At 31.8% G+C, this 22,968-nt stretch overlaps 1 protein-coding gene across 2 annotated transcripts in view; it reads left to right on the top strand.

The window, feature by feature from the left end:
• Positions 1-6,732: 6,732 nt before the first annotated feature.
• Positions 6,733-22,968, top strand: part of LOC126838794 (uncharacterized) — a 38,608-nt gene continuing 22,372 nt past the window's right edge. For both annotated transcript variants that reach the window (XM_050573503.1, XM_050573502.1), the window contains exons 1-2: positions 6,733-7,080; positions 20,674-20,889. In XM_050573503.1, coding sequence (XP_050429460.1) covers positions 20,752-20,889 — 138 coding nt within the window. In that variant the 5' untranslated portion in view covers positions 6,733-7,080; positions 20,674-20,751. The remainder of the gene's footprint in view (positions 7,081-20,673; positions 20,890-22,968) is intronic.

Below are 22,968 nucleotides of genomic sequence, written 5' to 3'. Positions count from 1 at the left end.
GATTTTTTAATATAACTCATTAAGCCAATCATTAAATTGTATCAATGCTTAAAACAAACGAGAAGCTTATCAGTTCTCCCCGTCTTCTCATCTTAAGACTTTAATAATATAACAATATGTAAATTAGCATTGTCCTAGTGGCTTGAGCGTATATTTTTATTATTTGAAAACTTTATTATTAACTGTTTTTAATATTATAATAGTGAACTCTTAAATGATTTATTATGCATATGAGAAGACGTAGAACATTTATCGTAACTAGTAAATGTTATACAAATATTTTGTCACGGATGACATAACTAGTTTAAAACGTCTACCTACCTCGGTATTGTCCAGCATTATAGACTGTGCTACGCTAATGATTTTTGTAAAACATTTTATAGTTTTTTTTAGTAGGGAATGTGTTCCGGGTTGATTATTTATCTTTCCTTAAGTTTTCGCAAATTACTATTGTTATGTTACTACATGCTGCGAATAGAACAAATAAATCAACTATTATTTTTTGGATTACAAAATTGAATAACTGTAAAAATTACAAAGAAAAAATTATATTATTATCAGTATAACTCAATAGTAGTAATTGTATATAGTATCTAGGTAGTAAGTACTTATCTAGCATTTATTAAAATAGTTGCGGTCCAAAAAAAGGAAATAATTAAGAAGTATTCTTTGTACATTTCCAGTCGTTCCACACAACAAAAAAATAACACAATAATTTATTTAATATTTATAAGTCGCTCAAACATATTTTTAAGCATTATTATTTTAAAAGAATTCTATTCAAGTAGAACTTTCAGTCAGTCACTGTAAATGCAATAATGATTAACGTGATTAAAGTTTTAGTTTAATTAGTTAGTATTTTTATTATTATGATATGGTTAGGGTTGATCGTCTGTGATAATTTATCACCGTTGTTAACCATGTATAGCAATCAAGAATATTTATATATTCTTTTTTATATATATATATATATATATATATATATATTGGCAAACTCCTTGATTTCGTCTGCTACTGTAGACAGCATCATGTCGCAGTGAATGGTATCGTTTCTATCATACAATATGAACGTTAGATGACTTCGATTTTAGACTGGCTGGCACAACTCCACAGTTGTATACTTAAGTATAAATCGGCTAGATATTTTCAGAGAATTATTTTAAGAGAAAATGAATTTCTTATCCTTAATGCATCACTCTGTATAAGCATAATTATGTTAAATATTTTTAAATTTGCCCTTGTCGAGTTAAAGGCTCAAATTATTATCATTTATAATATTTATGTATTTACGTTTCTATAATTCTATCAGCTTAGTAGTAGTGCAAATACGAATCCACTAATTTGCTTCAATAATTATTTTACGCTGCGTCCTCTTAAAAGGGATTGAAAGCGGGCGGTTTTTAAGAGGTTTTATGTAGGTAATATTTAAGGGAAAAATGGGTTTTAATAATTTTCGACAGTCAATATTGTTTAAGGTTAAGTTGTGTAAGGTCCAGAGCATTATTTTTAACTTATACAATTTTTTTACTAAAAGTAAAAGACTTTTTGTTCCTAGAAATAACCAATATTTCGACCTAAAAGCCAAAATTTGTTCACCCAATTTTAATTAAAATATCAAAAATCAATTCCTACAGGCTACAACAACTTAGAAAAAAGGACAATTAATTCAAATATTTTTACGGAATTGAAATCGGACCATCCTAAGTAGGCATCTAAAACGCCCAAGAAACCGACTGCTTTCAATTTGCTTAAGAGGGCGTCGCACCGGTGATTTTCAGTGGTAAAAACATGTTTAAGCAGACTGAAAATAACTCGCCTAATTTTGGTTTTAGAGTAAAAGCCTCCATTATAAAATTAAAAGAAAACAATATTCCGAAGGGCAAGACGGTGCGTTTTTAAAAAAAAATTATTTTATTGAAAAGTTAGTCATTTAAAAATGTTAAAATAATCGTTATTTCTAAACTATGTATTGAGCGTTATACTTGGAAAAATGAAAAAAGCGCACCGTCTTGCCCTCCGAAATATTCTTTAAATTGTATAATGGGTGCTTTTACTATAAAATCAAAATTAAGTGAGTTATTTTCAGTCTGCTTAAACATGTAGAGATGAAAAAACATTTTTAAATCGCTTTCAAGGATGCTGTGATAGTCCAAAAAATAAATTAACTACCAGAATAGATTCCTAGTTATTGAACTAATAACTACACGTCACAGTTTAACCTTTAAATTACGAATTTGTAAAAAATTGCCTATACTTTACTCCTTAAAAATGGGCGGTGCGACGCCCTCTTAAGAGGGAACTACAGAGTACTTTTATCATAGTAAAGTAACGAATAAACTTTAACAGTAAATACATTTTTATAATTTATTATTTACAACGTTTAGTTTTTTCTGGTATAATTGGTCACAGAAATCTTAAAATTGTTAATGGCACGACAGCTTATTTAATGGTTTCTTCGTTGATACGATTTTATAAGTGTACTATATTTTTGTCAACGCTTTGTAGACACCGAAACGGCTTTAAAAAAGTCGACGCAATATATTTTTGCAGTATAGACCACCAAAAGAAATGTGGGGGTGACATCCTTTTTTAATCGATCGTTTGCTATTACAATACAAAACGGCGATTGGTATTCCTGTTATACACTTGAATCGTTTAGGTGACATAATTGAATCGAGTGGTCGCAGGACGTTGAAGTGCGAATGGAATCTGCTATTGAAATACTGCGGACTCCGCATACGGTAGCCATTGTCACTGTATGCCAACTTTTTTCTCTATCTTATTATTAACATGTTACAAGTTTTTTTTTTATACTAAAGAAGACAATTTTTAATTATATTGTGTTGAACAATCGGACGTGGTCCTCGCTGAAACAAACGTCGTCCTAGTTTTACGATTCAGCCGCTGCATGTACATTGACAACGGTATTAAAAATTATAGTCCATTTTTTTCTTTTTTGCCCGCTGAATATGAAGTCGTTATTATTTTTATGAACACGTTACACTTAACGCTCGAGTAATTTTCTTTTGGTTTTTTCGATTTACATTTAAATCCGTTTCGTGGGCTTCTATATGCATTTTTTTAAAATTTCAAACATTAATGATACTAATACTGAGGTGTACGTTTACTGTTAAGAATACTTGAGTAAAATGAGAGTATACAGTTGTTACATAAATAATATTTATTTAAATGAACTCAAGACAGTACCACAAGCACAAGCTCATTAAACATTATCATAATAAACAGAGTCGCCAGTGTTCCCATATATAATATTTTCCCTATTATAATTTTTATATTAAGTATAATATGCTTAATAGTTTTCCACCAAAAACAGATATGAACTCAAAAACATTTAAGCTTTTCATATTGTCTAATTATTGTCTATAACAACTTGCTCTTAGTTTACTTTACTTGGCTTGTATAAATCCTAATATTGCATCCAAACTTGTAAACGCTTACAAGAATCCTTAGCGGTCGAAGAGATAATTTAATGAATTTTAAATTTGTTGTATAATACATCTAATTACCATACAAAACACAATACAATTTTGTAAAATCACAATAATTTCTGATTTACACTACATGCGGAATTTCCAGATTTGTTTACACTTAAGACTTAAACGCGAGGTTTAAGTCTTAAGTATTATGAGCGTTGAGTTGAAATTTATTTCAATTTATATCAAAACCCGCTACACAATTTGCACATATGTGGTTTTATTTATTTTATATCTAGGTTTGATAGACTTAAGGAAATTTTAATTACGTTTTAATTTTTCTTCATCTATTAATATTATAGCTGTTGTTATGAAATCTGCTATTGGTTTGATAATAGTATAACGTACGGTTGTGCTCGGCAAAAAGTAAAATCACACATCGACTGTGTAGGTTCAGCTTTGCCTTATTACCCTAATTTGTTATGTGTACCTACCTCAAACCGTTAAAAACGCAACCGTGCATGATTGCGGCCGGGCTCATCCGGCGTTGCGAAAATCAATCAACACCTTCGAGAAAATTAACGGGGCCAATTATGTGTAAACACACAAAAGATAAAAAAAAAACTATAACAAGTTCATTAAACTCTTCATACTTCGCTTACCGTTTACCACTGTGTACACTCAGTACAAATAGTAATATATTAATGTATATTGTACAAGTAATGGGAGACGATAGGTACCGGTTAAGTACTGTTGTTGTAGTAGTATATAATCAAATATATAGTACACCGCCAGCGTGAAGTAAAGACACCGTAGCTGTCCGGTTCTTTTCCATATTTATTGTGTTATTATTTATTGTTATAATCAGAATATATTATAATAACGTCGTAGACGACAATCGGACGGATTCCACACGTTCTGCCGAAATCCAACGATTGTCGGTCGCGGATCTCCTATAAAGATATATAAGGGGATAAGGTATTATATTATTTCACAGTATCTGTACACCTAGTGAGCTCGCGTACCCACTGCCGGTCAGTCGTCGTGACCGCGATTCGGTAATACATTCCCAGTTATTATTTTATTTCGTGTCGTATATACACAATTCACTGGGAAACAAATTAAAATAACTCTCTCGACACTGATCTCGACAAGTGTTTTATAATATCCATATAAATATATTATTATGTATTTTTTACCGTTTTTCTGTTACCGCTCTTTACCGCTCGTATGTTGATGTGTTAATGCATAACAATACTCTATGGAAAAATGATATTATAGTCTGCCACAGTGACATAATGTATCGAAAAAATCATATACTACGAAAAAAAATTTGGAAAATAAATCAGTAAATAATAGTTGGGTGGGATGAGAATAAAAGAAAAATGGTCTGCGGGAGACCAAGGAAGAAGTAGTTAAATGTGAATAGAAAAAAAAATTGTATTTGTACAATACACAGCGAGCATTATAGTTACTATAGCGTTACAGTTAATAGCTATAAGTGTTACTATAGTGCTATAGCTAAAGCAGAATGGAAGGTTACCAGAATGGATGACAACTTTAAAAACTAGTGACTGCATAAAACAGACACAACAGATTGAGGTGCGGTGATGATTGTAACATTACTGCCGACATACGTATACTCTGTAGAGTATTATTTTTGTGGTTAAGGGTTTATTTAAATAAATTTCATTATTTTATTTCTTTACTATATCTGTAACAACTGTGAACAAGTGTGTAAGTCCATTTCAGTGATTTTACAGGGGACCGATTTTAAACTTTGACCAGCTGCCATAAATCCTTACTTAGCCAATAACTCACATCTCTTTCAAGGTTTTCTTCTTGGTCCAACAAGTTAGACATTTGCAAATGTGTGCTAGACGCCTCGGACTACATCCTAGCGTACTTAGTCAATTTTGACCAAAATTCGACTTATGCACTTATTCACAGTTGTGACAGATATATAACCACAAGTGTTGCTTAAGTTTTTATAGATAATATAACTCCGTCTCATATGGATTAAAACCCTATTAATTTGAGATTGTCAAATGATTACGTATGTAATTGTATTTTTTTAATTAAGGAGCCTCTACACCTGCGTATTTTTAGTCGAAAACAACTCATTCTACTTCAAACGTGCTGTTCCTAAGAATACTCTGATTTAAGTTTTGAAAAAACATTTGAATTCTTTATAACATTTTCAAGGCATCGACTGTGGCACAATTAAAAAAAATGGTTTATTTATTAATATTTCAGTTTAAAAAAGTTACCAATAAATAACGTAATAAAAATATATTAAACGAATATTTATGAAAAATAAGTTAATTATTTTTGTTTCTGGGTAAAATTACAAGTACATAAAAATAAAATATGTTACTGGCATATTCGTTGCCGTAAAAAAAACTTCCATGTGCTAAAACCTAATTGTTCAGGAGACATTAAAATGTGTAAAATGATGTATAGTAGGTAACACATAAGAGGTTTTATTTTTATTTTTCATTTATTCTACAATGAAGATAGCACGTAGGAGATTTTATCGTGCGATAACTTATTTTTTTCTGAATTCAGGGATACCAAAACCACAAAATCATAAAATTGGCACCTAAGAGGTTTTTTCGCGGCAACGACGATATGTTGGTCGTTTACCACGCGTTTATGGTTTACCGACTAGCCGATATAAAGACACACACATCCCGTTTTGGTGGATGGTTTCTTTCAAATTTCACATTAGAAAAAAGACATAATTCGGTGGCAAAAAAAAAGAAAGCCGATTATAAATAAATAATTAATAATATATTATATTATACGTTAGCCGACCGTACGATTTTCTAGATCATGGTCGCCGCTATAATATATTTTCAGTTCGTATATGAACAAAATATACAATATCGAGATTGTTGTTTGTTAATTTTTTTTTAATATTCATTTGTTTTTACTGCTCCATAACAAATTATTACCATCCAAGTGTCGCTTGTGACCTAAATATTGTTACTTTGCCGTTGACTGTCAATATATTGGTTTGAATGTGAAAAAAAAATTAACAAATAACGTGTCCACCCGCGAGTGTATTGTAATGGTAAATTAATAAAATTTTTGATTTTATTATTATTAGTCGGACGGTCATAAAAAAAAAATGAAAATTCGTACTAAATACACGGCGCACAGTATAATCTACGTGAAAACCGTCAAGTAACGCGGTGGCGTTGCGCTGCCTGTGTAGTTGGCGTTAACTGTTTAGTGGGGGAGGGTCCGAGCGGTGTTACCAGCGACTGTTGTTCAGCTTAGTGTTCCCCATGCAGTCGTCCGCCGACTATACCGCCGAACACTGGAAACGCTCACGGGATTTTATTTGCCTATTTAACATACAACGTACACAAACTACAGCACTATCGGCTTGCATTACCTGTACACCGAGTTAAGTGTTGACGTTACACTTGTTCTGTTACTTAAATATATATACCGTCGGTCGCGCGTTTTTCAATAACACACTACAGCCGTGCCATTGAAAAATACAAAAAATTTATATTTTTATCGTCAAAAGTTTTTTAAACGCGTTCGGGTCATAGGTTTTTTGGTTTTTTAAAAACATTTTTTGTCCGTTATAATAACCGCGGGTTCGTGTTCAACTCCAGTCATCTTCCAAAACGTGAGTATTAATAAGTGCAAATAATTATCATCCCAAGTGGTAAGAATCAAAAGGTATCTAAGACTATGTAAATCGGTTGAAACACTTATCGTGTACGTTGTTATGTATCTCGCCTTGTCTTAACAAATTGCAAATCTACGTCTGAATTTTTTTTTTAAATTATGTTTAACACCACAACCTTATGAACCATTAACATTATGAAAAATTAGAACTGTTCGCTAAAAGCATGTGGTGTTGGTAAGTGGTTATTCAAATGATTTATGACATAGTTAATAATAAGAACCGCTAAAAACTAAATTAATTTGTGATTTAATTTTTTCAAAAACACCAACATTTGTAGTAATATCTTCCAACTCTAACTCGTGGTTTTACCGCTTACCTTTAACAATCAATTGTAAACTTAAATTATTAAACAATAAATTAAATATATAAATTAAAAAAAGTAACTGGTCAAAATAGTTTTCAAATAATTACTTGAGATAAAATCGTTGTATGATAATACTACACAAGATACTTAAACTTCGTAAATAAATTAGTATCAATAATTTTGAAAACGGAATAATATGTTATGTTAAAAGAACATTAACCCGCCTGTAAGAAGAATATTTTAATAACAAACATATAAAGGTTAATAGATAACTAGGTTTTCAGAATGTTTCTAGAGTACTATAGAGTCTTAAGAGGCATTTAATGGTCCATATTTGTCTTTCCATAAAACATATAATTTTCGTACAATATGTAAACAAAAAGTCTTAGCTTCTATTTGTATGTGTCTGATGCTAGTTTATAAAACCAATTGAATGATAAAAAAAAATGGAACACAAAGTTTAGGAATTTTCTGCGCCGTCAAATTCGGTCATTCGTTTGTACTTAACACTTTTTTTAAATATTTATATACCACCCCAAAATTTTAGTTTTTACAATATGCTTAATTGATCAGATTTTTAAAACAGTTATACTCAATTGTTGAATTGAGCACAGGAACGCACGCGAATTGCCTATACTATACCCCTCACAATAGCCTGTTTCGTCGAATAACGTACGGTTTACGAATATGTAATACATTTAAATGAATTTTGATTGTAACTTATAGCTTAACATGTTAATTTTTAATTATCATTTCAAATACAAATTTTATTACAATTATTTAAAAATAAAAAGTATTAAAATATACAAGCTAATAATATTGAAATTGTAACTGAATAAATGTATAAATTTCATTAAATCTATTAAATATCTTAAAATATTAATCAATTCAAAATCATATACAATTGAATAGTTTAATTTAAAGGCTAAGTACATGTACAATAAACTTATAAATTGGGTCATTCTGTAGAAGCGATTAATTGCCGAATCTTAATTTATAGCTAAAACATAAATATGTTATTAACCTATAATATGTTTATTATACTGTTTTTTATTTTATTTTATTTTTTGGTACTCCTGCGGCTTACCCTTTTAATTTATAGTTCTTTTCGAATAAGAAACCTTTAAAATTTCAGATTTCTAGCTCAACTTCAAGTACTTTCACATGAATTTGTTTTGCATTTGATCAACAAAGAAATTTTAATTTTTCATTAAAAAAAATTTAATTTGAAAACTAATACACTTTTTTTCCATTTAAAAAAGTATTCTGAAAGCTAAAATATGACAGTTTTATTTAAAAAGTTATCAGTTCCAATGGGCTGTAACTTAATAAAAACTAATTTGATAGTTAAATATGGAGAGTGATTTTGAAGTGTCATATTTCAGCTTTAATAATCTTTTTTGAAATATACTAAACTTTGTTTCGTTTTAAACTTAAAATTAAAAAAAAAAAAAAAAATTAATTTCTCGTGCTAATCAAATGCAAAAAAAAAATTCACGAGGAATGAGGAAGTACTTAGAATTAATCATCTAACATTTTAGTGATTTCTTATATTTTGAATAGATTACATACGAAAATAGTAAACGATCGCTTTAAGTAAAAACAATAACACAGTTTCATACATTTTAGTGTTTGTTTTCTTATAAATAACCTCACAAACAAATCAACTCAAATATACGTATATTAATAGTTATTTCAATAATAAAATGTGTAAAGGAATTTTTAAGAAACCGTTATAATATATGTTTTTTCTCTTAGCAAACGCGAAGCATAGTGCCAACGTATATGAAATAGTTTTTTTGTGTTCATTTTTGCAACAATTTATCGTACAACAAAATTGAAAACAGCAATATTTTTTTATCAACTTACTTAGAAAATGTTAGAAAGAAATATTTTATACAAATTATTTTGAAGTTAAAGTTTAAAAATTTTAGACATTATTAAAACTATTATTTCTTAATGTACATATTTTTTCAAAATTGCCTATTCTCCATGCAAGGTTGTGGTAAATTGTATTGTCTGCATTTAATGTTAGTAACAAGACACATAATAAGTTGTTGTAAAATTGACAGTTATTTACTTTGCGTGCGCTGGAGAGAGATGCAGAATACTTACTAATTACTATGGTTGTGTTTTGAGATACACGTATTATTTTAGTTTGTTAATAATAATAATAATAGTTTTCCAGAGTGAAATGTATATATTGTTGCCTCGCGTTTTATGTACATCTTTGATTTTATTAAGCCGTCTGGTTTGTTTGCTCGTTGAATTCTATAAACAGTATCCGCTTGCTTGGGCGTTACCAAATTAATCCTATTAATTTAGTATCTCGATTATAAAATAACCAACAGATTTGTAGACCGTTTTTTAAATTATAAAATATATACATTTATATATATATATATATATGGTCATTAAACTTTCTACGCCGTTGGAACGGGGATTAAAACGCGAGAAAGTAAAACCTTACGAGCCGTACAAAATTATCGTTTTGGGTTATTAAAAAAAGAACTCTGGGAGGTTTTTCAACATTAACGAAGCTCGTCACACGCCGTTGCAGGATAAAAAAAACGAAACGGCTGTAGGTATAGTAAATACTTAGGACCGTAAAGACTAAAGACCGACGGCGTAGGCCAGCTGCAAGAGCACGATCATAGACTATATTATATTATATTACAGGTAGGCTCGCATATTTTATTATAAATATAATATATTAGTAAAAAACAGTCGTGTGTGTGTGTACACAATGTGCGCACGGTTACCGCGGCGGACATAAATTTGTACCTATAAATCATATAATTTTCTTGTTGCGGAAACAAATAACTCTGGTGTTCGAAACGAGGTTGGGTTGGACGTCCGGGTAAACAACACGTGTATAGGTATTATTTTCTCTATTCTCTTATTATAAATAGTATGTGTCTTGGCGTGTATCGGCGCAACCACTGACCCCTCGAGGACCCGTACGGCATCGGCCGAGGTTGACGTGGGTGTTTTGCGTGCAAGCAGATACGCGACGTGCACTGCCGCTATTGTGTACCTATATAAATATATTCGTATTATTATTATAATATCGATGAAACACACGCGGAAGACGTGCATATGTCCGTGGAGGAGGACTTTGCCGTAATTAAGAGCCATCCGGTAAGTAGGTTGAACGGCAATTGGAAATTCAGACGGTCCCGCGAAGTAGGTTGTCCGCGCAAAACACATAATAATAATGGTAATTTAATTATAAAATCGGTCAGCGTTTTCCCCATTCACACGAGTCCGCCGTCATTTGGTTCCTCGACGGACAACACACGAAAAATATGCGACAGCCACTGAAATTACTAGAATTGTCTATAATACAGTCTACAAGTTAACCGCCTAACATACGCATCATACGCGTCATGTACAACGTGCAATAGTAAAATATCGCGATATTATTTTTTTTTCAACAAAAATTTCGTTTCTCACACTAGAAAAAATAAAATATTTTTTAAAAAAACCCAGTGGAGCATAGAGAAGTCACTCGTTTTTACCCGACTGTGGAAGAAGGAGTCTAATGTGTTGTTTAGGTGTGATTTAAGTTACTGAACCGATTTTGATGAAATAAAAACTTAAGTATAAAAAAATAACCTGTGAATTGAGTGTTTTTGGCTGTGTTGAATTCATCATGGAATCAAGCATAGTTCCGCGAAAAAACTAGATCTCTAAATCTAAGATGCTACTTAAAATGTTGTGCAAATAAGAACTAAAATTATCCCTAAGGTCTTATAAGAATATTTTGACAATTTCTATGACCAAGTTTGTTTTTCTTAAAAACCGGCGGAAATAACTCAAAATATTTGTTTACCATATAAAAAACCACAGGTGTTGCTTAAGTTTTTCTAGGCAGACTACTGACTAAACTTTTTTTGGGGTGTTTTGGGTTTACTGTGTTAAGTTAAGTAATTTAGAAATGCCAAAGAAATTCTAGACTGCTGGGTGGGCTGAAAATAAAAAGATTACACTATATAATAAGTGTTCAAAATTATTAATTATTGTTGGCCAAATGGATTCGGCTACGCTGGCCGGAAAACGTATTTTGTTTTGGTCACGGTGGATAGAATGTAATTTAACGTTTTGCCGCACTCGCTATCAGCCAATTTGTTCTCAAGCTAACGTTTTTAAGTATTGAAAAAAATAATCACTTTATATTGTAGGTACTAGGTAGGTGTATAAACTATAAAATAACATAATAATACGATATTACCGGATAATCACATTCAATTTGTAACTTGAATTGAAACCTTAAGCTATAAGTAACAGATTAATTTTTTTCTCACAATATTGGGTGACATGTTTATTTTTTTTCCCTTTGAGAATTCTTTACGTTATTATTTTCTTAACACTATTCAACTGCCTGTGAAAAATACGTATAAGACTTTTATACGTTTGGATTTGATTTTTTTTTTGTTATTTACTTTCCCGCTGAAACGTGGCTAAACGCATTGTTTTTTTATGTTCAAATTAAAATTGGTACGCTTTATAGTACTCGGACTACGGTCAGTGTAGAAAAAAACAATCTAGATCTAATCAATGTTGAGCACTTACATAGGACTTACTACCTAGTACAATTGTGTGCACGCGTTCCGCTATAAATCATCACACTACGATTGTCCAATTACAATATAACAAAAGTACCGTTTCATGGCCAGCGTTCGCGTGTTAAAAATGTATTACTTATATCTTATGTAGTTCTTCTTTTTCGTTCGTTTGAAAAATATTGCTTTCCATTTAAATACATATTAAACTATTAACAAACTATATTAATTAAATATACATTTGAGTTGATTAAACAACATAAATTTACTTTATTTAAATATGTGTTTATTAAAGATACTTTGAAATTAGGTTAATTATAAGTTATAACAAAAAATATATTATTATATTTAGATTATGATCATTTTCATAATTGATAATACGTTTGTTACGTTTAATATGGAAAATGCGTTAATATTGTCTGTTCAGCTCAACTTGGCCCTTTAGCTACTACGTAAAAATGTTTGCTTTTCTTATGGTATGAACATTTTAAAAATTAATCAACGTTACCTAATATACTTTGGCATTTCTTTATTAATTGACTTTTCGACTATGAATCTATAAAGCACAGTGTTATAGTTAAAGAGTAAATGTCAGACAGTCATAATGATTATTTCCGTTTTTAAAAAGCGCATGACACCATTTTGAAAATCCGTTTTCGTGTCATCGGGGTTTTTGACACATACAAAACGGTAAAATAGACATTGAAGGTACACAACATACTTTACATTATTTACTTATTCCATTCATCTGTGCAAGGACATTTTGCAGTTCAAAACGAGTTACAGTCTCTCACAAATAACTCGCGGAATCGTGATGGTCATTAATTTGTTTTAAAATTAAGAAAATGAGAAACACACAGAATACTAATGAAGCTAGTGAGTCATTCAAAATATCTAGCTAGCGTTTCCTCATTGAGTAGACAAGGATGTACACAATTTTGGTTATCAATTAATATAGTCAATGATAGAAGCATACATACATAAAAATATAAATAATCATATTATTTTTGAACTGTTTTATTTTTGTCTTAGTTTTTCTCACCGCTTGTCCCTACTACTTGATTGAAGTGACCATTTTATAATCATTCTAAGTTATTAATTTTCACTCAAAAGTGTTGCTTACAACATTCTGTGCATATACATAAGCAATCATAATTTATAAGTCGTAATGCAATTATACCTGAGTTTTCTTGACTACTATTCCTTAGGAGATTCATTTACCTTTTATACCCTGAACTACTATTTATCTCCGAAGTGACTACTAGTATGGTTCCTAGGAAATGATACACTAGGTAAAAACTGTAAAAGTGATGTTTAAAAAACGAGAATCGCTATCAAAGGAACTTGATAATATTCTTTGAAACCTCAAGTCTTTCTCTTCTATAGCATTTTTTTATCTAGAATATGTCATTAAACGTATGAATAAATTTGAATGACGGCATTTCATCACTTTTTATAACGTCCCACTAGCGCTACAAAGGTAATCTAACTTTACGGTCAAACATAATACTATATCATTACGAATATTTATGCAATCATATCATTTTCGTATGCTATTTGCTGGTGTGTAGTCGTTTCAGCTGCTAATAAAAATATCACGTGACAGACTGTAGACTGTCGTACACAATATTTGTCCGTTCAACACGGATAATAATTGTACACCTAAGTAATATATGAGTATAATATAACTCTGTACTTTCACGTCGTCGAGGTGAAGGGCAAATGAAAAAAAAACAAATAAGGCGTTATTATATGCGGTGATTTTTCTTCTGGGTCTTCTAGTAAATCGATGTTACCTAATTATATACACGATGGGTAAACACGGGTCACTGCAATCATTGTTGGGCAGTGTTGGTAATTACGGTTAAGTTGACGTTGTTGCTGTAGCGTACGGTTCGACTATAGTGACACGTCATTGCACAGTGGTCGTCGGTTCCGCAGATGTCACGGCGGTGTATCGCACGGTGCGCTTGTTGGGGACAAACGGTAAACATCACCGCATGATCTCATCACAGCAATATTATGTTCTGATGTTTATAATAATATACAGATACTAAATATGTGTGTGTTTGCTTAAAACCGTCACGGCTGATCGGTGCCCGCTAATATCGTACACTCGCAGGAGACAAATTAAAAAACTAAAAATAATTCTCCCTGTAAAAAAACTGCACCACTATCGTTACGGGCATTCGCGTTTAGTTATACGGAATTTCTTGTATTACTGTTATCGCGGTGTTTGCACATAAACTTATATTATGTATACAGTATACATACAGATAGAGACAAATCGGTTGCGTTCAAAACCGTTACCGTCGACTTACACGTTTGGGCGAACAGAGGTAACAGATGTAAGAAAAGGAAAGGGATGGAAGCCGCCTTATGACGCGTGTTATCTTCTCCGCGTTTTTTAAACGCATAAAATGGTATACGTGCGTAAACACTTATGCCGTTCGGAACGGATCAACCAAACGGCGTACCGAATAATAAAAAAAAAACATACTATTCTAACGTATGTATAATTTACATTTGTGCGCTTATAAATTACATAAAATGTGGTTAGTAAGCGTGCAAATACCGCAAGACGATTGAATTCGCGCATAAACACACCGCTTAACATTTAACGCTTGCCCCCGGGAAGTAAAAAACATGTGAAATGAATATATGTTTATACGAGTACGACAAAACCTACGCCGAATTGTGCTTTTCCGACGGCAGTAAGATCAGTGGCGCCGAACTTCTAGAAAATAACTCGGGCCAAGTAAAAATGCAATGGCTCCAAGCTCCCCATGCTACCACAGGTCTACTTCGTAAAGAAAAATAATTTGCGTTAAATATTTGTTTAACTTCCAAATTCTAAATATAGCTTGTTTATATGAAGTATGTAGGCTATATAAAGACCAACTGGGCTTACTGTAAGATTCATGCAGTGGGTCCACATCAGGTTACAGAAGACCAACTCTGAAAAATTAAAATTTTATGCAAAAATGAAAATCCATTTAAGAACTTAAATAACTAGCGTATAATGAGACAAATTCTTAATTTTGTTTTGGTTAGTACAGTTTAAATTGAGATTCATAAAAATTCCATATTTTTATAGTCGTTATTAACAAACGTATCATCTTAGCATATAGGTTACAGGCGTACATGCACATAGGTTAGAAGTAAAACTAAATAAACACCTACCTAAAAGATTGTTTTAATAATTTAACAGTTAGAAAAATATTGTGTTTTTTTTTCTCTTTTTAAGTTTACATAAAGCAAGCCATTAAAAACCAACTAAGCCATAAAAAAAATATTTGGTTTTTCTTTTGGCGGAAAATTGATGATTTTATTAGAATACCCATAACTGGTTAAAAAACTAATCCGTATTTTACATTATAAAAATACACGTGCGACATTCTTCTAAATAAATAATTTTAAAAAGTGGACAGCCTTTTGTATGGATGTAGTAAATAAATAGTGAAATTCCGACTTTTATCATATTTTATTGAGAATTTTGTTTGTGATCGTATGCGATGATATACAAAAAAGTAATATATCAATCAGTTTTTCGCAGACATTATAAACGCAAGTCACGCATAAATCTGCCTACAACTTATTTATATTATTATTTTTGTATATTACTTACATACCTTTCTGTATACACACTCGTGGGAAATTTATACTATAATAACAATGTATAATAATATCAATTTAGGTCGAAAATATTGAAAAACTAATTATTACTTATATTTTTTAAAGTTGTATTTGTTATAAAAAGTTTTAGAAAAAAGATAATAATGGATGGATTAAAATGGCTAACATTGCTTACATGAACTATCGATTTTCAGTTAAAATGTCTAGGGTGCTATGTAAAATTAATTAGCAATAAGAAAAATATATACTTAAAAATAAACAGATGTTATAATGAAATCTATCTAGAAAGGTTTAACATAGTATATTTTTTGGCTAGTGTGCATTCTCTTAAAAGATAGACTTAGGTAATTACTTTTATTCTGGCAACAATCATTATGTTTTTGGAGTTTATTTTACAGTTTTTGTACTTATCATAAATTTTCGTCTTCGTTTTTAATTTTACCTATTTAACCCTACTTTATCACTTTCCTATTGTTTATGTTTAATGGTTTCAGAGATATAATATAAATTGTAATTTGTACGATGAAGAAAATTTGTGAATTTTTGCTAAAAAAATGTATTTTACTTTGCACATGGTTTATTACTGAGAATATGTTCTATTACTTACTTATTACTTAATATTTAAGACGTTATCTTATTATAACATACTATGCATGTTATTCCCTACTGTGTAATTAACAAGTTTAATTATACACCACTAAATAAAATTACACACTCGATATTATTACGGACTAGACATCTTATATAACAATAATAATTAAAATATTATGTGGTTTCCCAGCCAAAATTAGTCTTTTCCGTCTATTATGTATTTAATATACTCATAACGTGCCTTGTTAATTCATCTTTGCCAGCCATTAAATAATTATTAATTAACAGACACTAGTCTAGAGTTTACAGTGTTAACAGCCCATTATTATAATTTTCTATAAACCGTAATGTTTTTTAAACGTCACACGGGTGTTTTATTATTACACAAAAATGCGGATTATTGAAGAAGTACATAAAACAAGAGCGAAAGACCACAGCCGCGTTCTGGCCCAGTGTTTTCTGTAATTTGCATTATCGTGTCGAGAGGATTATGCTTGTATACCTACATACACATATGAAGAAAAAAATGTAAATTGTTTTACATGTGTTTTGCACGAATTGGCATTGTTATTTGTGGCTGCCGGTGTCGCGACTATACAAGTATTATAATATTGGATATCATAGGCGCATTTATGGATTTTACACGGCGAATCTGCAAAGGAAATCACGAGGTGTTCGGAAATAACGGATAATATAATGGGCACATTAGCTGTTGTTGCCGTTGACACACAAAGTGTACATGGGATCGAACTAGCGAGGTTATGAATGCGTATACGGTCGTGATGTAATCCAACGAGCACGCGTGAACAAAAACATGGGATCGACTTATTAAAAAATAAATAAAATAGAAAAAAAGAAAAACGCTTGTAACCGCGGCATGCGAACTCTTCTTTGATTTTTATCGCCTGATTTGTGCGGATATTATATTGTCTGTGTAACATCCCGCAAATACTATTGTCTAATATAGAAATGGTATAGTTGTGCATTGAAGCTATGAAAATTAATTTTCAAACAGTTTTACTATAAAATACTACGTGCAAATCGACTGTTTTCTCCGCGAGTATAAAAAATGTCTTATTTTTTTTCACCTTAAGGCTTAACCCCATGCAAATGGGGTTGGTTAACCGAAACCTCTCTCCGCAAATCTCTTATATTTATTTACTAATCTCTGTGTTGATTTATTTATATTGTCCACTCACTTTTTCTTTGGTCTTCCTCTAACACTAAATCTTTCTGCCGGTATTTACTATTTCATTTCCCTACTTTTTTTTAACATTCTCAAGCCATCTCATATGTCATTATATAAAATTACATAAATTATAAGGTATTTAATGGTCATAGATACATTTTTCATGTGCATTTCAACCTTAGAGACTGTACCTATATCTAAGAGAGGTGAATCCATATTCAATTTTTGGAAAGCCATCATTTACTATCTTGGTTTGCACACAAACCAATCGTATTCTATTACACACACAGACTCTAGACGAGTGTACATAATTTTGTTACCTATACATTTTAAGCACTTTTAAAATTTGCCTAAGCTAAACATATAAATAAGAATTGATTTATGATTATTGTAAGAATGACCAAATGAAATTATCACAAAACATCAAAGTTCATACATTTATTTCAGTGTGGTAAGATGGTGCTGCGCGTTGGTTTAATTATTATGATAATAATTGCAAAAATAATATATCACAAGTGCACTATATTTGTTTAACTCAAGACTGATAAACGCTACGACTGCTCGCAATCATCAGGTATACAGATTATTGACGTAATATTAGCAGATCAGTAATTTCTTAACAAGCTAACGCGTGACATCATCCTGCGGTAAAAAATACATTATTGTTAGATTGCAAACACAGAGATGGTATTATGGTGTATTATAAACAACGGTTCTGCATAATATAATGCGTGGAAGCTGATGCTTAATGGGATGGGACATTAAAATAATTTTGTTACGAGTCGTCATTAACGATCATAAATAACAATTTTTTCGATTTTACACGGTATCACATTAAGACTTTGTCACACTATGGTATTTGAGTCACGCGGCCTGACTACTACTTTAAATATTCATAATCGTTGCATATTATAAAATATGTTTTACTTATTCATCTAGAATTGTAGAAAATAACATTGTCAAAACACTTAACCTATATATTTTTTTTATTTTCAGTTAAATTACTATTACCAACATTAAAAATTAAAAAAGATACAATATATATGTTTATTTAATATGATTTTTATTTATTTTACCAAAGCCAAGCCGTACAAGTCTCTAACACTAAAATAAAATGCTCTGGGAAGTATAATATGTTCTATATTTAATAATTTTTCAATGCAAAAGATGTACACGGTAGTATTACATTTAGTAATGTTTTTTGTTGACGTCTGGGTGGAATCCATTGAAATTTGAGAACTATTCAGTGTCGGACGGTGGTGACAAAATACCACTTGTACCTATATAAATATATTATCCTACGCGATCACTGAGATTTCGCTACGGTCGGTGACTTCGACGGCCGGCGGCAACGGTAGTGACAAAAGACGTGTCCCGAATTGCCGACACGTAATGCGACTGAGTGAGAAAAAAAAGTACATTAATAGTAAACGGACTTAACCGCGATAACGCTGCTTGTAGAGTACGTTATTGCGCGCGAAGAACGTCGTTATGATTTTTTTGACCACTCGGATGCGAATGCTAAGTAGGTCGTGGGTCCAAAATACAATTCTTGAAAATCCGTAGCCTCGTCAGTGATGACAATAAACAATAGACGCCAACAGTAACACCTAAACAGTAGCTATGGGTCAGCGAGTCGAGTATATAGACACATAAGTACAGTAGGCCTCATCGGTTTTACACCGAACACTCACGCCCAATAAAAAAAATTAATATACTCTTACGGTTTACTTCATTCACCCATTTGAGTGCTTTTGTATTACTCCGGTATCGACTGAAAAGAGTTTGGTTACTTGTAGTTTAATTTAATGAGTAATATGTATTTTAATAATGCGCATGTGACTTAGACTCTACAGTTTTTGCCATACGTCCGAGATGAACAATGAACCAAAAAGCTAGTACAGGCTTAATATTATAGGTATATCACATTCAAACACATACTGACTTTTTCTCTTAGGTGGTGGGAATTCTTTTAACCGAGATTATTGTACGGTATATAATATAAATAGCGAATAAAAATTTGTCTAAAAAGATTTAGAATTTAGATACCCCAAGTAAAGAGTGTTTTTTAACATTAGGTATAATCTACCGGCTAGGCTGCGATATTTTCATGGCGTTAGTCGCAATACACACTTGCACTTAAATATATTAATACCATACCACGCATGAACCTACTTTTCGAAAGTTGAAAAGTCGAGAACTGAAACTTCAGAGAAGAATCTCAGAGGTTTGGTTGTTTGATAATTCTAGATTACTTTCTAGGACAGCTTAAAGTCATTTGTTGGGGAGAAACTAAGCCTTTATTTTTCGCGCAACTGCTTAAATGTATGGGGCATGTAACTGAAAATATTTATGAGCTATTTTTTTTAATTTTATAGCTATTTTCAGCTATAAAATAATTTGTAGTAAAACATTTTTTCGTCGAGAGTTCACTGTTAGGTACGGGTGCCGCCCCCTTTACACAGAAGATGACGTTTGAGAACAATAAAACATCAGTTTACGTATGCATTCGGCGTATCGTTTGTACACAATGAACTTTGACCGTTATGTCTGTGTGTAGCCCATTAACGTTCGTCACTAAACAGTCTGAAAGCTTAGAATATACGCGTCCGAAGAAGTTAAAATATAATATTATGCACGTACACTGCTTTGAGGACAATGTCGACGACGCTTGTCCTTGAACTCTCTCTCTCTTTTTAGTACTAATACAATAATGGAAACGTACACTTATAAAAGTTTCAATGTTAGTTTTTTAAAATAATAAAACAAACGGATAGAACACAACTGTTGGTATTGTACAGTCTTATAGACTACGGACATTGGGCACGGGTCGTGTGCAGCCGATTCTTCTGCAGATCTGACACACATTTTTTGCATGGTCTTTTTGTTTTTAACGTTACAAAAACACTTTGCATACCTGCATAAAAGTAGCTCGGCTGGCACATGGACTTGTAAGCGGCGATAACGTCTCGAGACGTGCGGTTCACGTCTTTTTAGTAGTTAATCTGCCGGCACGGTGTTTTGGTCGTGTCGCGGATTGTGTTCTGTGAGTTTTATTACCATTCAAATAAATAATATCTCCCATACTTACTAAAGATTACTACGTGTGAGGTGTACAAGTAACTGTCCAGTTGAAACATCAAAACCGTCTGGACTTTGCATCTCGCGTGTATGATTTATATATTTATTAATTAATAATTATATTACCTACTCACGTTTGTGTACGTTTGTTTTGTATATTTTAGATACCGGAAACGGGAGACGACCATCGGATGTCGGTGGAACGGTCGTGACGGTATCACGTGCCCCGGGGTTTTTCCGTAATGACCGTGCGGACTCTGTTGCGTGCGGCCCTCTTTGCCGCCTTGGTCGCAGCGGCCGCGAGTCAAGCCGACGAAGTAGAAGTAGGCGATTTGGTCGTACCGGCAACTACCGACCGACCGGAAATAGTCGAAGAAGAGGTAAGCCAACTTATACACTAGTTTTTATCCTATTTATATGTTAGGAATCTACAAACAAATGATTCCCTGTGTAATATCAGTCACACTAACGAGTTTGTCCGAACCCTGACCCAGTCTGTTGGATAAAAGAGAAACGTAAACAGTGTATACTTAGGTAATCGTGTTTAGTGCCTAGCTGCGCTTACTTACTTAATTCCCACTGTATCAGATCTGATACCTTAATGGGTAGAAAGAAACGATGACAAAGGGATTTTATTTTCCACAGTTACGACAACATTTTTTATTTTCATCTTTTGAATAACTTTGCTCGGCAGTACGGACATATTGTAAACGTTCATAATCTTCTGAAATATTATATTAGAATGATCCATCTTGGTGCCTATATAAATTTGCACGGCCAATTCGCTTATTTTCCCTCTGAATAAAGGCAAATTTCCAATATTTGCTTTTTTCGGCATTACGCCAATTATAATTCATAAATAATAATCCATCATAAGCAATATGAACGACACTAATAAAGTAAAACATATTGTAAAAAAAATCTTTCTCTTGAAGGAAAAACATTGAAGATCGATAAAAATCGTTGTGTGGCTGTGCGTAAATTAAAGACAACGGGTTTTTTCGACTAGGTTCGGTGGCTTACACTATTTTTTCATAAAAAATCGAATATAGTTCCCTAACGAAAACCAGTAAGACGTGCTGCACTGTTTAGTTAGCTTTGTTTATTTTTTATTTAAACTATCATCCACCAAAAACCAATACCCATTTGACGCTTAAAATAAATGATGCAATTGAATTTGAACTATGACGGAAACACGGAAAAATCGATAAATATACTCTCCTATTATTATTGGAAATAGTGAAGTATTTTAATGATAGCATTGTTACTCGAAATATAAACAGTATTATGACTAAAGTATGGGTAAGGGCTAAGGCCCATAAGCTACATTTACTACTTGTATATTTAAAGTATAGTTTTATTCGGAGTAACCTATTATTTTTTCTGAATGCCTAATTTTAAAGTCTAAAACGTAAAACTTTAAATAGTTAAAGCTGATAATTCTTTATCCGTCCAAAAAGAGTACCTTGAAGGTTTTAGAGATTCAAAAAGCCAGTATTATTGGTGGAGTAAATGCAAAAAAATATGCAAATTATAAAATTGTAACGGAGATACAGAAAAATTATGTAGAAAACCATTGGAAAGACCGATGAAACAAATACATTTAGTTGGTAATAAGTATAATAATATGATAATGCTGGGTGTCACTGCCCACTGGACGGAGTACACAATACGAACAGTTACATATTGGTGCTTTGCCTTTGATGAAGTAGGTATTCCGCTAAATAGTTAAATATTAGTACTCTCGATTTTCGAGTTCAACAAACGGTGGAATTGTCCACAAATGTACAACATAGTTTCTACGTATCATTATTATATGGTAGCAAGTACTTAACAATAATAACAACAACTGTAATAATATAATATTAATAATAATACGTAAAAAAAAAAAAACCTATTGAATTACAACATTGAGCGTTCGTTTTCGGTCCAGCAATAACGCTCGGCGGGTGACTGACATGCAATTACATTATTATCACTATTATTTATTTTACTTGAAATTTGTATTTATTTTCCTATCCTTGCCATAGTCTTTGTTTGAGATACGGTATTTTTGTTGCATTGCCGATTCTACAAAAATGTAATAACACTAATAAGAGAAATAAGTCATACCAAACGTGTATGCGCCATGCGGTGGAAACACGGCACATATATTATAGGTACCTACATATTATTAGTATAAATACCTACTATAAGTTTGGCGCCCGGACAAGCGGATAAAATAAATATAATATTCTACGTGAAATTCAGGTTAGAAAAAAATATGATTATACTGCCGGCGAAGTTTATTGAAAACTCGTCGGTATTGACAGTATCACGCATGTGTGTGAGAGACGTGCAAAATGATAATAATAACATATACTAATATATATATATATATATAATAATAATACATGCACGCGTAGTTCATGATAGAAGAAGACTGCGAAGACTATGAACGCGTGTTGGCGTAACTCGAA

The sequence above is a fragment of the Adelges cooleyi genome, unplaced genomic scaffold (assembly GCF_023614345.1).
Source record: "Adelges cooleyi isolate 19-005CV unplaced genomic scaffold, UGA_ACOO_1.1 ACOO_flye_CR_arks_rails_tigmint_CR_PRNA_30, whole genome shotgun sequence".
NCBI classification, from domain to species: Eukaryota; Metazoa; Arthropoda; class Insecta; order Hemiptera; family Adelgidae; genus Adelges; species Adelges cooleyi.
Note: the sequence above shows the minus strand (reverse complement) of the source record. Positions and strands in the feature narration are given on the sequence as shown.